General features: G+C 39.7%; 1 protein-coding gene and 1 non-coding gene across 7 annotated transcripts in view; both read right to left on the reverse strand.

The window, feature by feature from the left end:
* Positions 1-260: 260 nt before the first annotated feature.
* Positions 261-22,163, reverse strand: part of WEE2 (WEE2 oocyte meiosis inhibiting kinase) — a 31,864-nt gene continuing 9,961 nt past the window's right edge. For 2 of the 6 annotated variants that reach the window (XM_017975574.4, XM_078343611.1), the window contains exons 3-12: positions 16,009-16,205; positions 13,838-13,883; positions 11,011-11,183; positions 9,515-9,636; positions 7,904-8,050; positions 7,102-7,209; positions 6,865-6,950; positions 5,959-6,129; positions 3,767-3,909; positions 1,393-1,671 (exon numbers count right to left, since the gene is read on the reverse strand). In XM_017975574.4, coding sequence (XP_017831063.2) covers positions 1,521-1,671; positions 3,767-3,909; positions 5,959-6,129; positions 6,865-6,950; positions 7,102-7,209; positions 7,904-8,050; positions 9,515-9,636; positions 11,011-11,183; positions 13,838-13,883; positions 16,009-16,205 — 1,344 coding nt within the window. In that variant the 3' untranslated portion in view covers positions 1,393-1,520. Of the gene's footprint in view, positions 1,222-1,392; positions 1,672-3,713; positions 3,910-5,958; positions 6,130-6,864; positions 6,951-7,101; positions 7,210-7,903; positions 8,051-9,514; positions 9,637-11,010; positions 11,184-13,837; positions 13,884-16,008; positions 16,206-22,163 lie in introns of those variants that run through there. The other 4 variants (XM_035254567.3, XM_078343614.1, XM_078343612.1 and 1 more) reach the window with 4 other exon arrangements.
* Positions 3,042-3,205, reverse strand: LOC118144028 (U1 spliceosomal RNA). The gene has a single exon (XR_004728495.2). It is a non-coding gene; the product is annotated as a U1 spliceosomal RNA (small nuclear RNA).

The raw sequence follows: 22,163 nt of genomic DNA on the forward strand, positions 1-22,163 counted from the left end.
GCAAATCTCATCTATACATCTGAACATCAGATGTACTTAATCATTTAGCTATTTCTAAATCACAAATTGTGGTTGACCTTGTACTATACATTACAAGGGACATGGCCTGGTATATGTAGTGGGGGCAGAGAGGCAAGAGATAAATGAACCCCATTTTATAATTTTGAGTAGAGTCTAGCAAAGAAAAATGGCAATGGATTATAGGAAGAACACCACCACACATAATTGCATGGAAAGAATTGCTATTCCAAAGCAAAACAGTAGTATTAAGGTTTATTCAATTAAAAAAACATAATTAGCTTTTTAAAATGAGGGGGAAAAGAGAAAATCAAGCAGCACAAAAGCCATTATCATTAACAGGTTGCATTCACTAAGATGACACAAACAGAACTTATCAAACACCTTTAAGACCAACATAATTTTCCAGGAGAGCCTGACCATTATTAGCTTCTGGATTTGTGAAGCTGGGACTTGCCACCAAGACCTGTTACTACCAACCCACTGAATTATCTTACCCTTTTATTCATAAAATGTTCTCCAATATAAATTTCTCATTCTTTGTTAGTTACATTTTACAAAGAAGAATATTTTACTAGTAATTAGGCTTTGGACAAGATAAAAACCTTTATTTAAAAATACAGTGTTCTATTCCTTTTAAAATGTATACAGAAAAAAGGATTTCAATAAAATAGGATTAAAAAACAGGAAACAAAGCCAAATCCTCATAAAAATCAGGGGAAATTGGTGAGACCCAGAGTATCAAACCAACCGGAACAGCCAGGAGAGAGGCAGGGCAAATAGATGGAGAACAGCCACAGTCACGCTGAGTTTTCCGTGAAGCCCCTCCCACAGCATTTTTGTTCTGCAAGTTAACAACCAACTCAAAGATGTCCAAGTTACATAGAGTCTAACTTTTACCCACCTCACATAATAGTGAAGCCATTTATTTAATAAATACAGTATCAGAAAGGGCATACATTAGGAGACCTGCTTCCTCAAAGGTGAGAATTCTCTTTTAGGAGTAGCATCCTATAACTTGGGAAGCACCATGGAAATTCAGGCACATTCTCTGTTAGCTATTACTTCAACTCTAAACTAAATTCTATTCCTTTCTATGTACAATGAGTCCCTGGATCCTTGGTGGGGAATTCGGCAACAGCAACCTCATAATCCATAGGCCAAATCAAGGGCTGTCTCCTTTTCTTCCTTCATGTTCTCCAGCTGTTCATTGAAAGCATGAGAGGTAAATAAATTGTTGATCAATGGCATTAGGAATATAACAACAGAGAAGAGAAATACCTTCCAATTATTGTATCTGGGACCATTGTTAATACAAAGCCTTACTAGCTTTAGGATCTTGGCTATAAACGCTGAGTTAGCAGTAGCTTTTGAAATCCTTGGGCATTCAAGTCGGCTGATTTTTTTATTTTATAAGAGGAAGGTTGGGACACCTAATGTCTGTTTCTGGAGGTTTTACAGTAAAAGGTTGGCTAGTGCAAAATGAGTTCTTAAGGGGAGGATTACTGACAGGTAAAGCTTGAAGACCTTGCACTCTTTCCTCCCACCAGGCGTTTTGTGCTTCTTGATCCTGTGTGGGTCCTAGAGATCCAAGTGTCACCATAATGGATGTCTCCCTGGGGTGACTGGGCCTGCTGGGCTTCTCTCAGTTCCCTGAAGTGCAAGGTGGAAAAAGCAAAGGCTACTTGATCTCCAATCAGAGATACATATGATCAAAACTAATATATGATTGTTTTTCTTTTTGTTTCAGTATTTACTGAAGTAAAAAGCTTGAGCTAAATACAGAATAGAAAATTCAGTTAGTATGGATGTCATAAAAAATGGTTGACACACACATGCCATACAACATGGTAGGTTTAGCTTCCCAGACTCTGCTTATTGGAGTATAAATGATCTTTAAAATGTGTTAAATTAAGTGAACAGCTTCTTTAGGCTATATATGAAAGCTACCACGGTCAACAAACCACAACTTCTGAGTCAAATCTGGCCCATCACCTGTATTTATAAATAAAGTCTTATTGGAACAGAGCCACTCATTTATGTTGTCGATGGCTGTTTTAGCAGAGTTGAAGTCATTACAGCAGAAAGCATGTGGTCCACAGAGCATAAAATATTTACCATCTAGCCCTTCACAAAACAAGTTTTCCAACACTTGGTCTAGACCAGTGGTCCGCAACCTTTTTGGAACCAGGGACTGATTTCAAGGAATACAATTTTCCTATGGATGGGGAGTCGGGGGAGGAGATGACTTGATGAAACTGCTCCACCTCAGATCATCAGGTACTAGATTCTTGGAAAGAGTGCACAATCTAGATCCCTCACATGCACAGTTCACAAAAAGTTTCGTGCTATGAAAATCCAATGCCGCCACTGATCTGACAGGAGGCAGAGTTAGATGGTTAGTGCTCACTCACCCACTGCTCACCTCCTGCTGTGCAGCTCATTTCCTAACAGGCCACAGACTGGTACTGGTCCATGGCCCAGGGGCTGGGGACCCCGGTCTAGACAATTTCAAAATGCTGTTAGCCCCATCTCTATGATGGGTGCCCATCACTGGTACTGGCTGGTGATAGTCACCTGTGTCTCCATAGCTGGCTTCCTAGAATGTACACATCACACCTTAAGAGGTACTTATATATATTCTTGTGAACAACACATATAAGAATAGTACTTTGTACTTTATTAGTTGGGACAATGGAATTCAAAACTAGAACAGAAAAATATTAAGTGGCTTATTAGGAAAATTTATCTGACTAAAGGCCAAGAATCTCTACAACTTATCATTAATACTAAGAAATCAGTTTAGAGATGCTTCAAAGCTAATCTTTCCAAGATGGATAATTATATATCCAAGAGAAGTTGGACTTCTAAGCTTATTTTAAGCAAGGACAATTTTTCATTTTCCTCTTTTGTATTTTTGGTGGTGTACAGTGTATGTAATAAGTATTCAAAAATGCCTTCAGAATACTGCTCTTCTCCAACTCCACCCCATTGAATTCCCATTTTTTTTCTTTTTTGTTTTTCAGGGGAAAGTACAAACGCAGTCCCCCACTACCACAAATTATGCAGTCGAGTTTCCCACATTTGGAGAAATCGCAGGGGTCAGCACATCCGGAGTGCAATGGATGACCCTTACCCTGGGAAAACCACCTTCGTGATCATGGCATCTCCCCTGTCAGGTAAATATTCAAATTCTCATTTATTGAAGGATTAACAAGTAAATTTATGCATGAATACAAGCCTACATGAGGAGAGCAGATTGTTTTCTTTGCTCAAAAAAATAATCTTTCCTCTAAATGTGTACCAGTACAGTATGTCTACTTGCCTGCCCCTGACACTTAATGGGTTTCTAAAATAGGTCTTACTCATCTTACCCGTGTTTATATTAGGTGATCACCAACCAGTTACTTAGATACCTGCTGCCACTCAGAATCCTAAGTTTTCTTTACTGGTATTTCCTTATATTCCTCACTCTTGCTTCCTTTGCTTGCATTAACTGGAATTTTCTCTCTCTCAAGCAGCCTAATCACAGAGCCTCCCAGCCCCATGCTATGAAGAGCCACATACTGCCAGTTGACTTGTGGACAGGGACCTATGTATATACTGGTGAATACACACACACACACACACACACACACACACTCTCATATACACACCCCTAAATCCATAGAGAAGACACACTAGACTGGTCATACCATTATGAGTAGTGCTCAGATTCTTTCTTGACCTCCATCATCCAAAAATATACCTTTCCAGTGTGGCTGTCTTGAACTTTTCCAAATTTAGCTGCTGTTGGAGCTCTTCTGTTTTTCCCAGGGAAGGCCGGAGGACTCGATTACTGGCAAGAGCTGCTGCAGAAGGTCTCTGTTCAGGATCAGGCTGGATCATGTTCTGATGATATAGGACAAAAGGAAAGAAATGGAAGTTTCACTGTTGGGAAAAGTCTTCCCACTCAAGTCAACTCCAACCCAGCTTCTGCTGATGGCTTTTGCGAGATCTTGTTTCTACTTTGTGCAGAGGAAAGAGAGAAATGAAAGCTGAGTCCCACCTTGGACAAGAGGATTGTCCATGTCTGGTAGCGTCAGTTGTCCACACCTTTGATTTTTTTTTTTTTTTTTTTTTTTTTGAGACAGAGTCTCACTCCGTCACCAGGCGCCAGGCTGGAGTGCAGTGGTGTGACCTCGGCTCACTGCAACCTCCACCTCCCAGGTTCGAGCAATTCTCCTGCCTCAGCCTCCTGACTAGCTGGGACTACAAGCACGTGCCACCATACCCAGCTAATTTTTTTATATTTTTAGTAGAGACAGGGTTTCACCATGTTGGCCAGGATGATCTCGATCTCTTGACCTCGTGATCCACCCACCTCGGCCTCCCAAAGTGCTGGGATTACAGGGATTTGTCTTGTCTTTAATCATATTTTGGAGCTGGCTGGCTAACTAGTCTATTGCCTTAGTTTTCAAGCAAAACTATGACTCAATAAAAATTATCCAAATTACTGGAATGGCCAAGACTAAAACCCAGTTTGCCCAACTCTTACTCCTGTTTACTTTCTACCACATCATGTTGCTGTTCCATTTAATTTTAATAACCCACCATGACAGTATTCCTAAAGCATTTATTTTAAGGTAGAAGACATCTGTAACCTATCATGATTTGAATATAGTAGAAAATACCTAATTATATACAGCAATTGACACTCATATAGTGAAGAAAACACTGAACCCTCCATTTGGGGACCAGATTCAGAGCCAACTCCACCATTTGTTTTATCAATTTTGCTGAAGCTCCATTTCCCTTACCTGAAATTTGGGATAATTATGTTTACCTTCTTAGACTATTTTTAGATTTTAATGAATTCATATATGTACTGCCCAGCACAGGGCTAGCATTTAGGTACTGAAATATCAAGTAAATGCAAAGTGGTTTACACATGGGAATAGGTGATTAGACTGAACAAAAGGAAGAGTTTGCCTCCTTTCAGAAAAGCAAAAGTAGTCAGGAAGAAGGATGGATTTGTAAATACATTTGAAGTTTGCAGGTAAACTGTGAAACTAATTTCCCACACCTGTAGTCCAGCTACTCAGGAAGCTGAAGCAGGAGGATTGTTTGAGCCCAGGAGTTCAAGGCTGCAGTAAGCTATGATTGTGCCACTGTACTCTAGTCTGGGTGACAGAGTGAGACCCTGTCTCAAAAAAAAAAAAAATCTAATCTCCAGGGAAATAGATATTTCTAAGGCAGTTTTAGGAATCCTAACCAATCCTGTTCCCTAAGACATGATATAAAGTCATATATACACTTTTCTTGGTATGATTAAGCTTCTTGGCAGTATAAGCTTTTTGTGTCTGTTTCAACATAGCATCTTCCCTTTCTTGCCCCTACACTACTCAAATGTCATTAAGTACAAGTAAAAGATAGACTTTTGAATTGACATTGTATGTACCTTTTTTCTAATAGCTCAAATAATTAGTATTATCGATAGTCTTATACCTTCTTACATGCAGTAGAAATTCATTCCTTTAGTAATATCACTGTTACCACTAACAATAGTTAAAATCCTGAAGTAGCAACAAGAAGACCAGATTTGATTTTGGAGCTAACCAGTCATTAACTGTGACTTCAGGTATCAAGGAGCTGCTCTGAGCCATGCTTCCTCAACTGCAGAATAAGATGCCACCTGCCTATCTTACAGGGTTGTTAGAAAGGGCAAATGAAAAAATGTTTGTAACAGGACTTTTTAAACTAAGCATGAAAGATTTCACAATTTTCTCCGAGTTTCCTTAAGAGACTCTCTACCCACCCCTTATCTTATCTTGACTTCCAGTCACATTCCTTTTTCTGTTAGTGACACTACCAGTATCTCCATTTTTCTTTCCCCAACTACTTGCCATCGCATTAAAAAATAGATATTGCATTTTCTATTCATCTCGTAAGAAATATCACCTTGAGCAGACTGGAAAAGTCTTCTGAGAGCTCCTGAGGGACGTCTGGAAAGTTACCCTTGCGGATATGGTGCCATGCAGCACCATTGGTGGGTAATGACTCTGCCCCTGCAGCCAGTGCAATTGTTAATCCCAAGGCAAATATGTCTGCTTTGGGAAGGTGCTGGTAATCCTTCAAAACAAACAACAGGAAGGCCAGTTACTATGTCAAGCAGTGAGTCTAGATTAAAATACAACTGGTAGGAAAGACTAGAGTGCATATAAGGTCTAAACAGACACGATGGTCAAAGGTACATTACTGTAGTGATTTCTAGAGAAGGGAGAACATAAGTCTACCTGATTAACACTGCTGTGCCCTGAGGAGTCCAAGGCAGAAATTTAGTGCCATTTTGCTCTGTCAGGCTCAGAAAGGCTTGCTGCATAACTTGGCTGATCACAGGAAGGAAATACTCATTTTTACCTGATTATCACCCAGGAAGAAGTTATATCCTTCCTAGACCTGACTTAACAGACATTGGAGAAGATGGGCAATGACTAAACGTCATTTCAATAACCGAAACTGGTGGTGCCATCAGAACAATAATGGCATGATAAAGATGGACTGGACCAATATGGGCTTGAAATAGGCTTCCTTCTTAGGAGGCAATCCATGAGGTTAGAAGCCTAAGAAATACTGGGAAACAGTAAAAGGCATTTAGAAAGAATAGTCTGAATATTGGTTCATCCTTGATTGAGCCAGTTTTCCTCACTTTTTTGAAAGAGTTTCTCTCCTATCTTTGGCCTCCATTCTAAATGGGAAGAGAGATACTATAATTATATAGTTTTCATTTGTTTTCACTGAGAGCCTCCATTTGATAGTCAGAGGTTAAATGGATTATAAAGTTCCCTCCATTTCCCTAATCTATACCTCTTGCAAAATCTCATTAGCCAGGAAGCGACTATCTCCTTCCTCCACTTCTGGTTTACTTATTGATGTTGCATGGCCCAGGTCACCTACAGAAAGATGGAAAAAAGAATAAAAGAGTATAAAAAAAGAGAAATAGAGCTTTTTCAAAGCATGTCTTTCTTAAAACTGAATAAATTGAGTCATCAGTATAAATTTTACAAGACAATTGTGACTGGTAAGGGTATAAGGCAGACTAACCAATTTTATACACCACATTGGCAGAGAGAAACCAATCAGCTTCATTTGCAACTTCTTCTATGACTCCAGAGGAGTCACTTTGCATCTTGTGACAAATGAAAATATTACCTGGAAAAAAAAAATCACAGAATAGACGTAAGTAATGATTTCTAAGCTTTTTCATCTCAAAGATTCTTTTCTGTATTTGACAATTCAGCTTCTCTCCTTTCTTCTTTTGTGTGGACATAGCAAAAGACTATGACCAAGACTACTAAGGGTTTCTTTTTTTCTATGAAATCTCACATCACTTCTGAACAGCTAGTGATAGATAATACCGATTTAAGTTGAACTGACCTCATATAGTCTCCATTCCCTGAAGAGGCTGGTATCAGAGTACTATTGTCCCCAAAATAAAAAAATAGTAAGAATTTGTCCTTGGGTTTCACATTATTGAGTGACAAAGTCACTCATTTCTCCTTACTTTAAATGAGTAACTTGAGTTAGGATCAATATAGTACTAGTCATAAACACAATTGGAATGTAGCTGATATGCTGTCACTTGTCTTTGTAGTAAATTAAATACCAATTTTCACCTTTTTTTGGCCTTACTATATCGGTAAGAGTCTTTTTTTTTTTCTCTGTCTCCTGGACCTAGGAGAAAATGGTTAAAGCTATTTAACTGATTTAAGGGACACAAATGGAAGAAAGGAGTTCTGCCAGCAAACACTGTCTTTGACACTTGGTAGACATATAGACCCAGATTTTTATGATAGCATAGAGAGAACAAAATACGGTAGAAGTGGCAGAAGGGAATCATACTGACTAGGTTTGATGTCCAGGTGTACCATGCCAGAGTTGTGAATGTACTTTAGTCCAAGGGAAATCTGTAGAAGGATGTCCTTGAGTTTTGGCTCTTGGAAATGTTTGTGAAACTTAGTGTTCTCAGATATAGCAGCTTGCAAACTCCCACCTGGGAAAGAACAACAGAGAACAGCCCCACAAAATGAGAGAAAAGTATGAGTCTTACAGGTGAAAGCACAGGAAATACAGTTGGCCTCCCATATCCTCAGGGGATTAGTTTCAGGACCCCCTGCAGCTACCAAAGCCCCAAATGCCCAAGTCCCTTATATAAAATGACATAGTACTATAGTCAATACATGCCTCATGAATGGCTTCAGTCCAACAAATAGATTACTCTGGTGTCAGTGCAAAGCATGGTATCTGCCCTATCTATACCACAGACATGTTGGAAAGGAGAATTACAGGGTTTTCAAAGAGGAAAAGAAAAAGTACATGGCCCCATTGATTCAAGTATGTATCAGCTAACATTTTTAAAGTTTTACCTAATTCTTAACCAGAAGATCAATCACCTACTATTGGTGTCAACGATTAGCTCCATGTTAGTGTCAGGCTAATAGTTATAGGCCATCTGTAATTTTAATATAATTGAGTCTAAGTCCAATTTTATTAAAACTAGATTATGAAATAAGAACATTTAATGATTGCCAACCCAAGGAAAAGGTAAACGCTGCATCTACCCCCAAACCTTATTTCAGCTACCGGAGCTGTACATCACCTGGAGACTCGATGTATTGTTGTTATCAATTAAATAAAAGGCCTGGACTCATATAACTATCTGATCTTGATTCTAAGGTATTAGAATGCTTCTGAACACTATTAATTATTGCTCATTGGCACGTTCTTCAAGTTATAGGGACTTCGCTCTAACTGGCAGTTACAAAGACCATAGCTCCACTCACTGAGCTCTGAGATAGTCATGGAATTTGAGGAAATTCATATTTAAATGCATTCTGTGTAAAATCGAATTTAAAGAATTATTGTAGCATGACACATAAGTTTGAAGGTCGAATAATTCAGCTCCTTTCAGAAACACAAAGAGGACTACAGTAAAGTTTTTATTTTTTGAGAGTCTTCTTAGAAAAGAATTTATATGCTACATATGACTTACTAATTAGAAAGAATAAGTAAGGAAAAAGAATGTTTTGGAGCTTGTTAAAAATGAAGTCACTCCAAGACAAAGTTTATAGGTGAGGTCATGAGGTGCTGCCGACGAGGAGGAAGGCTGCATCCATGGAAGCTAGTAGGTTTCCCTACTAGCCTTCATGCTGCTTAAGGGCAGGGAACACGTCTAACTCATCTCCACTTTCCCCAAGTCTAGCATGGAATAAATATTTTCTGAACTGAATGATGATCCTGACAACAGAAGGGAAAGAAAGAATAAGTTCAGGTATATCTATATAGTTAAGAGGAATGGAAGCTCTGTGCTTACAAGCAAGACTATAAAATATAGTGCAGACATCTTAGGTATGTCTGCTATACATGGCGTAAACTATGAAGAGGAGGCAAAGTTTATTTCTGAAGGCTTGTGAGGTTCATCTCCCTCTTCGTAGATATTCATCTACATAATACTTACCATTGCAGTATTCACTCTGAATGATCATGTGGTCATCTTCCACCCATGAGGAATAGTAACGTACCACATGGGGATGATGCCCAAGCACTGCATGAGCGTAAACTTCATGCAAAGCCAAATTCCTAAGAGACAGAAAAGCATTGAGGAATAAAAACATCCATCAAGATAATGTACTTAAAAATTGTTTTTAAAAATATAAGGCTTTATTAGCAATGGCAGAATATTTATTGAGCACTCACTGCTTGCTTACTATTTTATCTCATTGAATCTCTATAATTGCTTGGTGATATACAGTGGAAAGGATGAAGGCTCTCTAAAGTAAGTGGCCCAAAGTCAAACTGGTAATAGTAGACTTAAGAGAAGAACCTTGGTCAGCCTGGTCCCAAAGTCCATTGTTTTCTGATTTAACATAGCATATGTAAAGAAGACTCTTCAGTGGTTATGCCTCAATGGCAGATGTGCTTCAGGTCTTCATTTCAACGTATCACAATCAAAACTTTTTAATGGGCTTAACAGGAAGGCCACTGTACACCAGATTGTGATGTTATAATGGGCTTTCTTTTCATTAACCCTAATGTTAACTCTAATGAGGTTAACATTAGAGTCAATATTAACCTCAGCCAATATGATATAGTCACAGAAATAGCCTTGGGGAGAGATATTCCTTGTGGAATAGAAAATCCCAACACGAATTAAAGCAAAATAGAGTACTTGATGAGTCCCCGTATAAAAAGGAAGAACTAGCCAGTTGTGGTGGCACATGCCTGCAGTCCCAGCTACTTGGGAGGCTAAGGCAGGAGAGTCACTTGAACCCAGGAGGTGGGCAGGAGAGTCACTTGAACCCAGGAGGTGGAGGTTGCAGTGGGCCAAAATGGCACCACTGCATTCTAGCCTGGGCAATGGACCTAGACTCCGTCTCAAAAAAAGAAAAAAAAAAGAAGAATTGTAAAACCTGTATTTCCAGATTCTGCATGTTAAGTATATTCTCACAGTTCATCAAAAGCATTGGCTGAATCTGAAAATATGTGTTTTCCTTGAACAGTTCTGGGAATGAAACAAAGTTTTGTTAATTTCCCCTTGCATGTAGTCTCTGAAACTTTACTACTGAATTCATTATTAACATAAAGTAAAAATAAACCAGTGAGTTTACAATAACGTTCTATTTGGTAGTATTCCTGATAAATGAAACAGACACCCAGAAGACAATGCCATAAATCTATTCATTTTTTAAAAAGTCAGAAAGACTTTTTAAAGTAGAAAGTGAAAGCCACACACACACACACAAAAACATGATCTAAAATGATGATGTTATATTTTGAGAAGGAACATCTAAGCTAGAAAACTCAGAAATGTTATGAATATGAGACAACATATAATGCAGGGAAGTTTTTAAAAATGATTTTTAGTGATAGCAGAGCTATATTTCAAAATAATTTGACGAGAAACAACTCTCCAAATTTAAGTTTATGCTTATAGTGCATTTCAAAGGTACTCACTCGCTTGATAATTCCGCCAAAGTTTTCATAGAGCGCTTTATTGCATAAACACATCCATCCAGCCTCTTAATGCATTTGTAGACCGAACCAAATTCACCAACCCCAATTTTTTCTACCTCCAAGAATTCTTTTTCATAGCGGGAAGCCATGTTGGTTTCTCGTAAAACACATCTCTAAAATATTTTAATAAAAAGCAAATTAGAATAATTCTAACAAGTTGTAAGCAATAAAATTAAACAATATTATAGTCCTAAATTGCTCCAAGTTTTCAAAAAGACTTTTGATGCAAATGCAATGAATTCTACCTGTGTCAATATTCATGGTAGCAAGAATCTCCCCAATTCATGGTAGCAAGAATCTTTTTTGTTTTCTTTGCAACCTTCCATAAACTCTATACTGTCAAGTCTTACATATTTTTCAACATTCTTTTCTCTATCTGGGCCTACTGTTCTTTTCTACATGTTCCTAAGGGGGCACAACTTCTCACACCCAGAGCTACTGTCCTCAGTTCAAAGAATGGCTGGGACCTGGGTGGAGCAAATTAAAAGAAATAAAAGACCCCCCTTCTCGACGTCTAAATGCTAACATTTCCATCTCACATTTGAATAGACACATTTGTTTTCTGTTTCTTTTCCCAAAAACCAGTCTGGAAAACTGATTTTGTCAAAATTGTCAAACTGGCTAGTTCAGAATATGTGCTCAGGTCTAGCAACCACTCCCACTACTGGCCAAGTAGCAGCATCACTCATTGCCCAGTGAGTAAATAACCCCAGGCCAATCTGAACTCCCTTCAGTTTTCCCATCTGTAAGATGAAGATCATAGCAACTATTCCTCAGAGTTCTTTTAACTATGACATGAGAATATACAGCATTACAAATGTTATGCGTAACACATAGCTAAAGATAGTGTCAAGTACATGGTAAATTCTCATTAAACTATTATGACCAAAAATCTCCATAAATTTATATGAATATAAATCCAAGCTGATTTAGCTCCCAAAGTCATCTTTTTTCAGTGTCCCAATCATGAATAATTTTTCTCCAACTTTATGACTTTCAAAAATCTTGGGTTTTACTACATTTTCAAAATCAGATTCCAATCACTTTCATCAGCAAGATCTCTAATTTTCATTACTCTCAGCCAGTCTCAAGCTCTGTTTCCTTCCTGTTTGGATTTGCTACTGCTACTAGCCCTCTTTCAACTCCTCTACTAGTTAAGAGTTATTTTTGCAAAATGATACTATAGAATCAGAGACGCCTAATTGTTTCCCATGAGAAATTCAAACTCCTGGTGAGAAAGCCTCAAGACCTTCTACCAGCTGCACACCCACTACTTGACTACCCTCCCCCGAGATACCAGCGAAGCCAGTATACCATCTGCATTTCTCCCTGACCACTCCCTCACCCACCCTACAGCTCCTACACATGCACTCTGTTCTCCTTTCTTGATAGCATTGAAGTTATTTATTTCCTTTGTCTAAAATTATCTGAATATACTATCTCTTCCTACCAAGTCCTATTTCACTGAAGTATTTACTAATTCCTTATAGATTTTAAATATATACATGTAAGAGTATGTGCACATATGTACATACACATATACACAAATACACATGTCTCATAGCTTCCTATTTATGTATAAATCGTTTTGAAATTTCAAAGGTTTTAACTCTTGTTGGGCAGATTCTTTTCCTTAAAGGGTTTCTAACTAAATACAAGGCTTTGCACTTATTGAATGTTTAATAAATAGTGTTAGAGTTTCTATCTGAAATCAGGAGACAAATTAAAAGTGAGGAATAAAATCGAAGAGTAAAATAATGAAGGCATAAGTCAGAAACATTTGCATGTGAAGGAAACCCTGTGCCAGGGGCCTTCTTTTCTATGATGTTTACAATAGCCAAGTGCTAACATTTTAACATATTAACCTATCTCATTTATGCAAAGAAAACTTGATTCGGAAAACTTTAGAAATTTAAAGGAAAAACAAACATTAAGTTTCCACCATTCAAAAATGTTGAAATAGCAGTGGTTATGGCTCCATTTCCTTCTCCCTGTGATTAATGTACCATAGATAGTTATGGTCATTCAGCATATAACATTTTGAATCTTTTGCACACTGAACATATGCATGTTTTCAAGGTATTATAAACATCTTAATGACAATTTAACATTCCACTCATTTAAAACTATAATTAGCTTAGCCATTTTTCTATTAGCAGGCATTTTTTGCTGTTACAATAAACATCTCTGAGGATAATATTTACAGTATTATTTTCTTAGGTTAGATTATCATATGAGGGATAGATTAAAGACTGTGAATATTATAAAATCAAATATTGATACATTTAAGAGCTAAAGTTTTACATATAAATCTCTGGCTCTATGCCATTTTGCAGAAATATTTAATTTAAAAATACTCTGAAGTAATGATTCAGCAATATACATCTCAGACACGGCCTGACAAAGTAACAACTAGCTGAGAACACAGACTCTGACTAGGGTTTGGATAAATTCAGCTGCAAAGCACATTTACAAAGCAAGAGTGTGAGCTGAGGTGGGAGCTCACCACAGCTGGGAGGGGAGGAGAGAAGGAGAGTAGGAGAATGAGGGGAGATGGGGAGATAGGGAAGAGAGGGCAGAAGGAGAGGGTAGAAGAAGGGGAGGGAAGATACAGGAAGAGGAAGAGGAGGGAGGGTGAGGGAGGAGAAAAGGGAAGGTAGGGAAGAATGGAGGAGGGAGGAGAGAGAAGGAGAAGGGGAAAGGAAAGAGAGAGAGAATAAGATAAACTGCCTATGTTGTGGCAGCTGGGCCAAAGACCCACACTTACCTTGGCAGGCAGCCCTCCCTTGCCTTCCTCTGGACCAGCTTCCTCACTTAGGAAAAAAAAAGTTTATCAATATATGATTAACATTTATTGAGCCTGAACTATGCTAGGTTCTAGGGATGTAAGAGTAAATATGACGATTCATTTCTCTTCGGTTTGTATGTAGAGGCAGGGATAACCAGGAAATTTCAATTCAAGAGCCTAGAACAGGATAAGATAACAAGGATACCATAGACAGCACTCGATTATTTCAAGAGTAAAATGCTTTCCCAGAAGAGAAGATATATAAGCCAAGATTCTGGGAATGAGTAGGAACTAGCTAAGGGAACAGAGAAAGGTTTTCAGGAAGTAGAACACCATGTGCTGAGAACTGGAGCGAGAGAGCACAGAACATATGTGAAACTGTTAAATGGGTATCATTATGCCCAGACGAGGAAACCAGAGAGCGGTTAAATAACTGAAGGTCAAACAATTAGCAAGTGGCAGAACAAGAACTTGGAGCGAGGTCTGACACCAAAGCACTTGCCCCTCACTCCCACACCCCACTCCCCTTCCAACACCCAGCCCTCACCCAGAATCTGGCTTTGTACTCGGTTCACAGGTAGACTACAAGTAGGGCAGAATCTGCTCTAACCCAGGATGACATATTTTCAGTTACTCTTCAATAAGCCAAGTTACCGGCAGATATCCTCTTTGCCACGTATACTTGTATTCTAGATCCTTAAGCAAGATTTCAACTAGCTAATAGATTCTTCTTTTGGAGAAACACAAGGTAGAAATGGCAAATGGAGGGCACTACATTCATGGAAATAAATTGATCCTTGGTATTTGCAATTTAGCACCACTTTGTAATATTTTATGAAGTGTTTTATAAAGCATAAAAACATAATAAGGGGCCGGGTGCGGTGGCTCAAGCCTGTAATCCCAGCACTTTGGGAGGCCGAGGCGGGTGGATCACGAGGTCAACAGATCGAGACCATCCTGGTCAACATGGTGAAACCCCGTCTCTACTAAAAATTACAAAAAATTAGCTGGGCACGGTGGAGCGTGCCTGTAATCCCAGCTACTCAGGAGGCTGAGGCAGGAGAATTGCCTGAACCCAGGGGGCGGAAGTTGCGGTGAGCCGAGATTGCGCCATTGCACTCCAGCCTGGGTAACAAGAGCGAAACTCCGTCTCAAAAAAAAAAAAAAACATAATAAGGAAAAATACTCTCTTAGAAGCACCAAATGGTACTATAAAGTGTCACCACTTTCATTGCCAGGATTTCAAATTAGCTGTCTTTGTTGCTGGCTTCAGTGAGAGTGTAATGACTTAGGAAGGCTCCTAAAGAACTAAAACCAATAGAATTCTTAGTAGCCAAAGTAGATGTGTGGACTTGTGCTGAAGTCCTGTTTACTTAAGGAGATGGTGCTGAGAGAACCTATTCTGGTCAAGGACTGATTAACACATGCTTATTGATTCCTTGAGATAGCACATTCAATGCTCTGCAAAGTTTCCATTGTTAGCTGTCCGTTTATTTTGCTGAGTACATATGAACATAAATGACTGCCCCACTTTGGAGGTGATTCCATTCTGTAAAAAAGCCTTGAAGAGATATAGTAAAGAAATGTTTCTGAGTAATATGCACAATCCTCATTTGGATGGTTTCTGTCATTCAGGGGCCTTTATGGAATAGTGCAGTGTGGCTTTCTGTTCTCTAGCAGCTCTGAATGCAATGTTTTTTCACTTCAGCCAGTCTTCCATCACCCACAGAGAAGTTCAAATCCTTGTTCTATAGCTTTCATCCCTAGTCACACAAAACTCAAAGCAGCAACGTACTCTTTGAAATATGAACTACACCTTCCCCAACTGCCAGCCTCATATTAACCAGAGAAGACCCCTTGAATGCAATTCCATAGCCCATTCAACTAGCTAATGGAAGCCAGAGATCTACTGCTTATTCTGTCTTGCTCTTTTTATAGAGAATGCACCTACAGTACATATCAGAACGGAAAGATGTTCGAATCTCTACAATAAAGCAGGTGAAACCAGCATTGATATTTAAGGAGGGGAGAATATGCAAGCAGATCAATTTAATTCAAATAGCGTTCTTGTTCCTAATCTTTAACACTCTCTTCTTACCGCTTGACTGTAATAGAGCCAGTTCTCACGGCGTAAGAAACAGAGCACTTACAGATCTCCTCGAATTTTCCTCTTCCCACCAGATTGAAGGAATAATTTTCTATAGGACTCTGGAGTGAAGGGATTAATATTGACCAGAGCAAATGAGGTCATCTCATCCCTGAGGGGAGCAGGTGTGAGCTTCAAATGCTTGGGGCCTCTGGAGAGAAGCTTCCCTGTTGGAGAAATCGCCAACCGACTCAGCATGCTCTGAATGAGGATGACAAAAAACAGGTCATAACATCATTAGTAAAGAAATTCCTTATAAGTTAGTTGTTAATATTTGAACCTAAGAATGCTTTTGCTGAAGGGGCCTTAGAGATTATCTGTTTCCATGCAAACTAGTTGCATTGTAACTCTTCCTCTCATGAAAACTATGGAATCCTTGTCTCTACCTCTAGACATTCTGATTCATGAAGTCAGCACTGGAACCTGTATTTCAATCAGCTCCAACCCTTTCCCTTGGGCAATTCCCCTGGTTATGAAAACGAATTGTAGCCCTATCTCCAGTTTTTAAAGACAAGGACATTAAGTTTAGACAAACAAAAATGACCCAATATTCTCAGAGTTTATGCTCCAACTTCCCCTCAACTATTCATCCAAATATTTGTTTGGTGCCTACTACGTAGCAGATGCTGGGTTAGATGCCAAGTGGTACAGAAGTGAATTCTAAATCTTAAGGAATATATAGTCCATTATTCAGCAGTTATCAGTGTTTCAAAAATAATCACCTTGTAAGGAAAAGATTTCATAGACTATTTAAACATGAAAAAAGTTTTTAATTTTACTTAAGATATAGCGTTAAATGAGAATGCTTCATGAAGTGGGGCGAACGGATTGAAAAGTAGTACTCTAAGCCCTTAAGATTCAGATCTTTGCAGTGGCTACAACCAGCTACCAACAAATAGGCAAATGTGTAGGATTTACCACTCCCAGTGGGGTACAGTAAGAGAACGTTGGCTGGGTCTGGTGGCTCACACCTATAATCTCAGCACTTTGGGAGGCAGAGGCAGGCAAATCATGAGGTCATGAGTAAGAGAGCAGCCTGGCCAGTATGGCAAAACCCCATCTCTACTAAAAGTACAAAAATTAGCCAGGCGTGGTAGCAGGCACCTGTAATCCCAGCCACTTGGGAGGCTGAGGCAGGAGAATTGCTTGAACCCAGGGGGTGGGGCAGAGGTTGCAGTGAGCTGAGATCACACCACTTCACTCCAGCCTGGACAAAAGATCCAGATTTTGTCAAAAAACAACAACAACAACAACAACAAAAAACATCGGCCTAAACCTAACTGGAATGAAACCAAAGGGTAAGGGAAAAGCCAAAGAATTCTGAGGCAGTAGAATGCTGACCTGATGTCAGGGGCCAGGAGAGTAGCTGTGTTATGGATCTTCAGGAGTATGGCAGCACACACAGGGGCCACAGTATGAGCATTGCCCTGTGAGGTCTTCCTAAAAGACTTCTACAGTTCTGATCATCTCTGCCCATGACATTTTTGTGTAGAAGTAGAAGCCAGATTGCATGATTCATTAGAGAATGTGAGTCTACAAAAAATTAGTATTGATCTACTGTAAATACTAAATAAGTGATTGAACAAGCAGGAATGAAGGAAGCTGTGGAGTATACACAGTAACCTAGCCTTTTTTTAAGTGAAGAAAAATGATGTCATTGCCAGAGTCAAGTGTTTCACATGTTTTGGAGTTCATAGGGCTGCTTGAGGAATCCAGGGGGCAGACAAGCCCTCGATGACAGACTCACAGCTTTCCTGCGGGTTTATCATGAAGACTGTGTATTGGTTCAAAATAAGTGAAACGATAATGATAATTCTCAGTTATCAATGTGATTTGGGAAATGAACCTAGAATTTTGTAATAAGTCATTCTGATAATTCATTTTTTGTAGGGCTGATTATCATATGGAAAGTAAAATGCATCTATCACATTTGAATCAGTGGGGCAGCCACACCTGGAATGCTGTACGTAGATAGTTCCAGCTGTTACATCTCAAGAAAAATATAAGGGGCCAAGAAAATATTCAGATAAAAAGTATTCATATCAGGGAAGACAATATCAGAATTTCTAGTCTGGAAATATGAGGGCCAAGAGAATTTGTGAGCTCCACTTAGGATGTAGGGAAGGATATTAATTATGTTAATATAGTTGTTATTGCCAGTATAGTAGGATTATGAGTAATCCTTTCAAAATCTCAAAGAACATAGTTGAGGATAAGACATATAAAAAGAAGTTTGGCTTGGAAGTAGAGCAATTTGAAAATTTATTGAAAGATGACACAGGTTGAGGGTATAAATGTACTTCAGAGAGGGCAAATAATTCCATATGGAATAGCTCTAACATGGATGATTGAGGGAGGTAAGGGAAATTTGGGGGATTGCTACTTAACTTATGAAGATGGTGAGACGAGAAGGCAACCTCTCACAAAAACACAAACATAGTTATCTTGGGACAGAGAAGGATTTTAAAGGCCCAGTCAATATAATTAGTCCCCTGATGCTTGAACCTGATATCATTTGGATGTTTGTCCCCTCTAAATCTCATGTTGAAATATAATCCCCAGTGCTGGAGGTAGGGCCTGGTAGGTGGCATTTGGATCATAGGGGTGGATTCCTTGGTGCCATCCTCATGGTAATGAACCAGTTTTCAGGTTGTTAGTTCATGCAAGACCTGGTTGTTTAAAAGAGCCTGACACTTCCTCCCTGTCTTGTTTCCACTCTCTTACTTCTCTCACCATGTAACAAGCTGCCTTGTGTCTGTTCACCTTCTGCCATGATTGTCAGCTTCCTGAGGCCCTCACCAGAAGCAGATATGGGCACTATGCTTACTGTACAGCCTGCAGAACTGTAAGCCAAATAAATCTCATTTCTTTATAATTTATCTAGTCTCAAGTATTCCTTTATAGCAAGGCAAACAGACTAACAAATCCCTTCTGCAGTATTCCTACCAAATGGTCATGAGTGAGTGTTCGACGCTTTTAGCCACAGGGAGCTTATATCTCCTAAGCATGCTTTTCTATCTCTAGACGATTCTGCCAGAAAGGCCTTACAGTGAACTGAATTTCACATTATTTCTGGTTCAGTCCCTTGGACAAAACTGACTAAACTAATACTCCTTTCCCATGCAGTTTGCCTTCTGCATAACAATGATCATTCGCGAAGCCTCTTTCTTCTAACGTAAGCTATGTTTTCATAAAGTATGTACTTTCCCAGGCCTGGAGCAGTGGCTCATGCCTGTAATCCCAGCACTTTGGGAGGCTGAGGCGGGCGGATCACCAGGTCTGGAGTTTGAGACCAGCCTGGCCAATATGGTCAAACCCTGTCTCTACAGAAAATACAAAAATTAGCCGTGCATGGCAGTGGGCACCTGTAGTCCCAGCCACTTGGGAGGCTGAGACAGAAGAATTGCTTGAATCCAGGAGGCAGAGGTTGCACTCCAGCTGGGGTAAGAATGAGACTCTGTCTCAAAAAAAAAAAAAAAAAAAAAAAAGTATGTATTTTCCCAGTTGCATTTCAGTTTTGCTCCCAAGCCCTGTTCTCTGCCTCTCCCTTAAATCTTGGCATTATCCAAGATTTCTAACTGGGCCACTGCTCTCCTTACTCTGGCACTCAGGCTATGTGACCTTATCTTCACCCATGGCTTCTACTGCTTCCCAAATGCTGTCAATATCCAAATATGGATCTCCGAGTTTCATTGTTTTCTTGTGCCCCAGAACCAGTTATCCAACTTTTTATGCCACATCGCTGCTTTTCTCCAAACCTGTATATCCCTCAGTGACACCTAACTTAATTCCATCTACGCAAGAAACCTCAGTCATCGGATTGTTGTTTTTCTTTTTCCAATTCCTCCATCAAGTCATCTCTTACTTTTTCAGTGTATGCCCTAGTCCAGGCTCTTCTCTGTTCAACAGAGATGTTCTGAATAATCCTCAGCCCTCAGGCTGTCTCATGCTCCATCCCATCCTACATACAAAGGTCATGATTTTTCCAAAAAAAAAATCCTCCTACTCAAAACCATTTACTGTCTCTCTCAACACTCTCGGGATAAAAATCTTGATCTAGCTTCTGCCCACCTACACTGGCCCCATCTCTTGCACTCTCTCACACACAGGCCCCTGTCACAGTGACTAACAGGCCGTTTTTGAGGTGTAGCAGCTCCTTCCCCTCAGTAACTTGGTGGATGTTTTTCCCCTTTGCCTAGAATTCCCATTCCCCTCTTTGCCTGGCTAACTCCAAATATCCTTTAAGACATCTCTCAAACATTACTTTCTTTGGAAAGTCTTCCCTGATAGAGATGTAATTCCTAATTCCTTCTCCTCATGCTCAACCATTCCTCTAGCACACATGGTTTGAACTTTGTTTCATTTGTTTACTCTTTATTCATTTTGTGGGCTCTTTTTGAAGGCAGTAAATGTGTGTTGCCCTCAGAGGGTCTGCTAACACATCCCGCTGTTCAGGTAAGCTATGAATGATCAAATGAATGTCATGTTCTCTTCCCTGAGTACTCTTACTCAAAGCCACATTCTCTCAGCCCATTCTCCCCCATATATCAAAACGGGACCAACTTTCATTGCCCGTCCTGTACCTTTCTTTCTTTCCTAATCACTGCACTGTGTATCTGTCCAGAGGGTTCTGACCACACTTATCACATAATGTCTACTGACATAACTCCTCTCTCACTGCTAGACTGTAAGCTCTTTGACGGCAGAGACTGTATTATGTGCTCCTTACCTACAGGACATTCTCAAAAAATAAATGGATGATTATTTGGTTGGTGTTGTGACCACTGAAAAACCTAGAGCTAGACATCGGAGCATATTAATTTGTCTACAATTCACAAGCTGCTTAGAATGTCCTGGTATACCTGGTACCCACCCCCAGCAGGTACTAAAGAGACCCACTGACAACTACTGTGCCGCAGTCAGAATCACAGATATTATTATGATGACCTTAAGTGCCTCAAGCTGAGCCAGCAGGAAGCAAAGCTAATACCAAGCCTAGGAATCACACACCATGGCACTGGAGTTGATTAGAGGCAACCCTGTCCCAACGGTGGCTTTAATAACATGAACAATGCAACAGGACACCCATCACAACAAGAACAAAGGAATATGCTATTAGGGACTCTTGCTCATTTGCCATCCTCAGCTTATAAAGAAGTATCAACACGTTTCCTTCTTTGCTGACATATAATAGAAGAATTTGTATTTCATTAGACCAAGGAGGGGAGAGGAGTTTCTTCTGGGAGGAGCAGCAGCAAAGAGATATGAATGTGTTCAAACAGTGAGTGTGGACATTCTTATATTAGAGAGTATTAGTAAATAATCACACAAAGAATAGAGCCAGTTGGCATAATGGAAAAGACAATAGACTAAGCCAAAACGATCAGGTTTCTAGTCCTGTCTCTAACATTGGCTGAGCTATGAGATAGTTCCTATCTTGGGCCCTTCATTTGCTCAGATGTAAAGTGCACAGGTGGAGCTCTAAATCTCAATATTCCTCCCAGTTCCAATATTCTTTTACTAGTAAGTTTTTTCTACCTAAGATTTGTTTGTGGCCAATAGCAAATAGTTACTGGCACCAATGGTTTTGAGAAGACAACTGGAAAAACATTTAATTCTGTCCATTTTCTGGTAACTTTAATCTCTTTTTCATTTTCATCAATAAATATGCAATTGAGGATATACACAGTCTAGAGGTGACTGTCATATACACGAGTCTACTTTCTCTATCAGCTAAACTACAGGGGAGCAGAGCTTGGCGACCTGGGTCCCTTGTTCCCCACCCCTTACTTACTTTGGGAGTAGAGGGGCTGTCACTGGGTAGCAGCTTGCTCCTGCTGTCTGGTTGGGCTGGTGTCTCAGGACATGTGAGAGGGTGTGACACTGGAGTCCTAAGAATCTGATCTGGACTTTCTTTGTCTTTTTCCCACGATGTGTCGAGCTCATGCACATTACTAAGGGGAGTCCGAGGTGGTGTACGCTTTGCCTCTGAATCCTGCACTTCACCTTTCTCTAGGGTTTGGCTCGAAGCCTCCCTGCTTTCTTGTGCTTTCTTCTGCCCTTCAGTCTCAGTCTCCTCCTCACAATAGGAAAAGTTTAATTTCTGTCTTGGTTCGTTAGTATCTTTGTCACCCATCTCAGCCAAAGAACTTTACAACA

Source organism: Callithrix jacchus, chromosome 11, assembly GCF_049354715.1.
Source record: "Callithrix jacchus isolate 240 chromosome 11, calJac240_pri, whole genome shotgun sequence".
Lineage (NCBI taxonomy): Eukaryota > Metazoa > Chordata > Mammalia > Primates > Cebidae > Callithrix > Callithrix jacchus.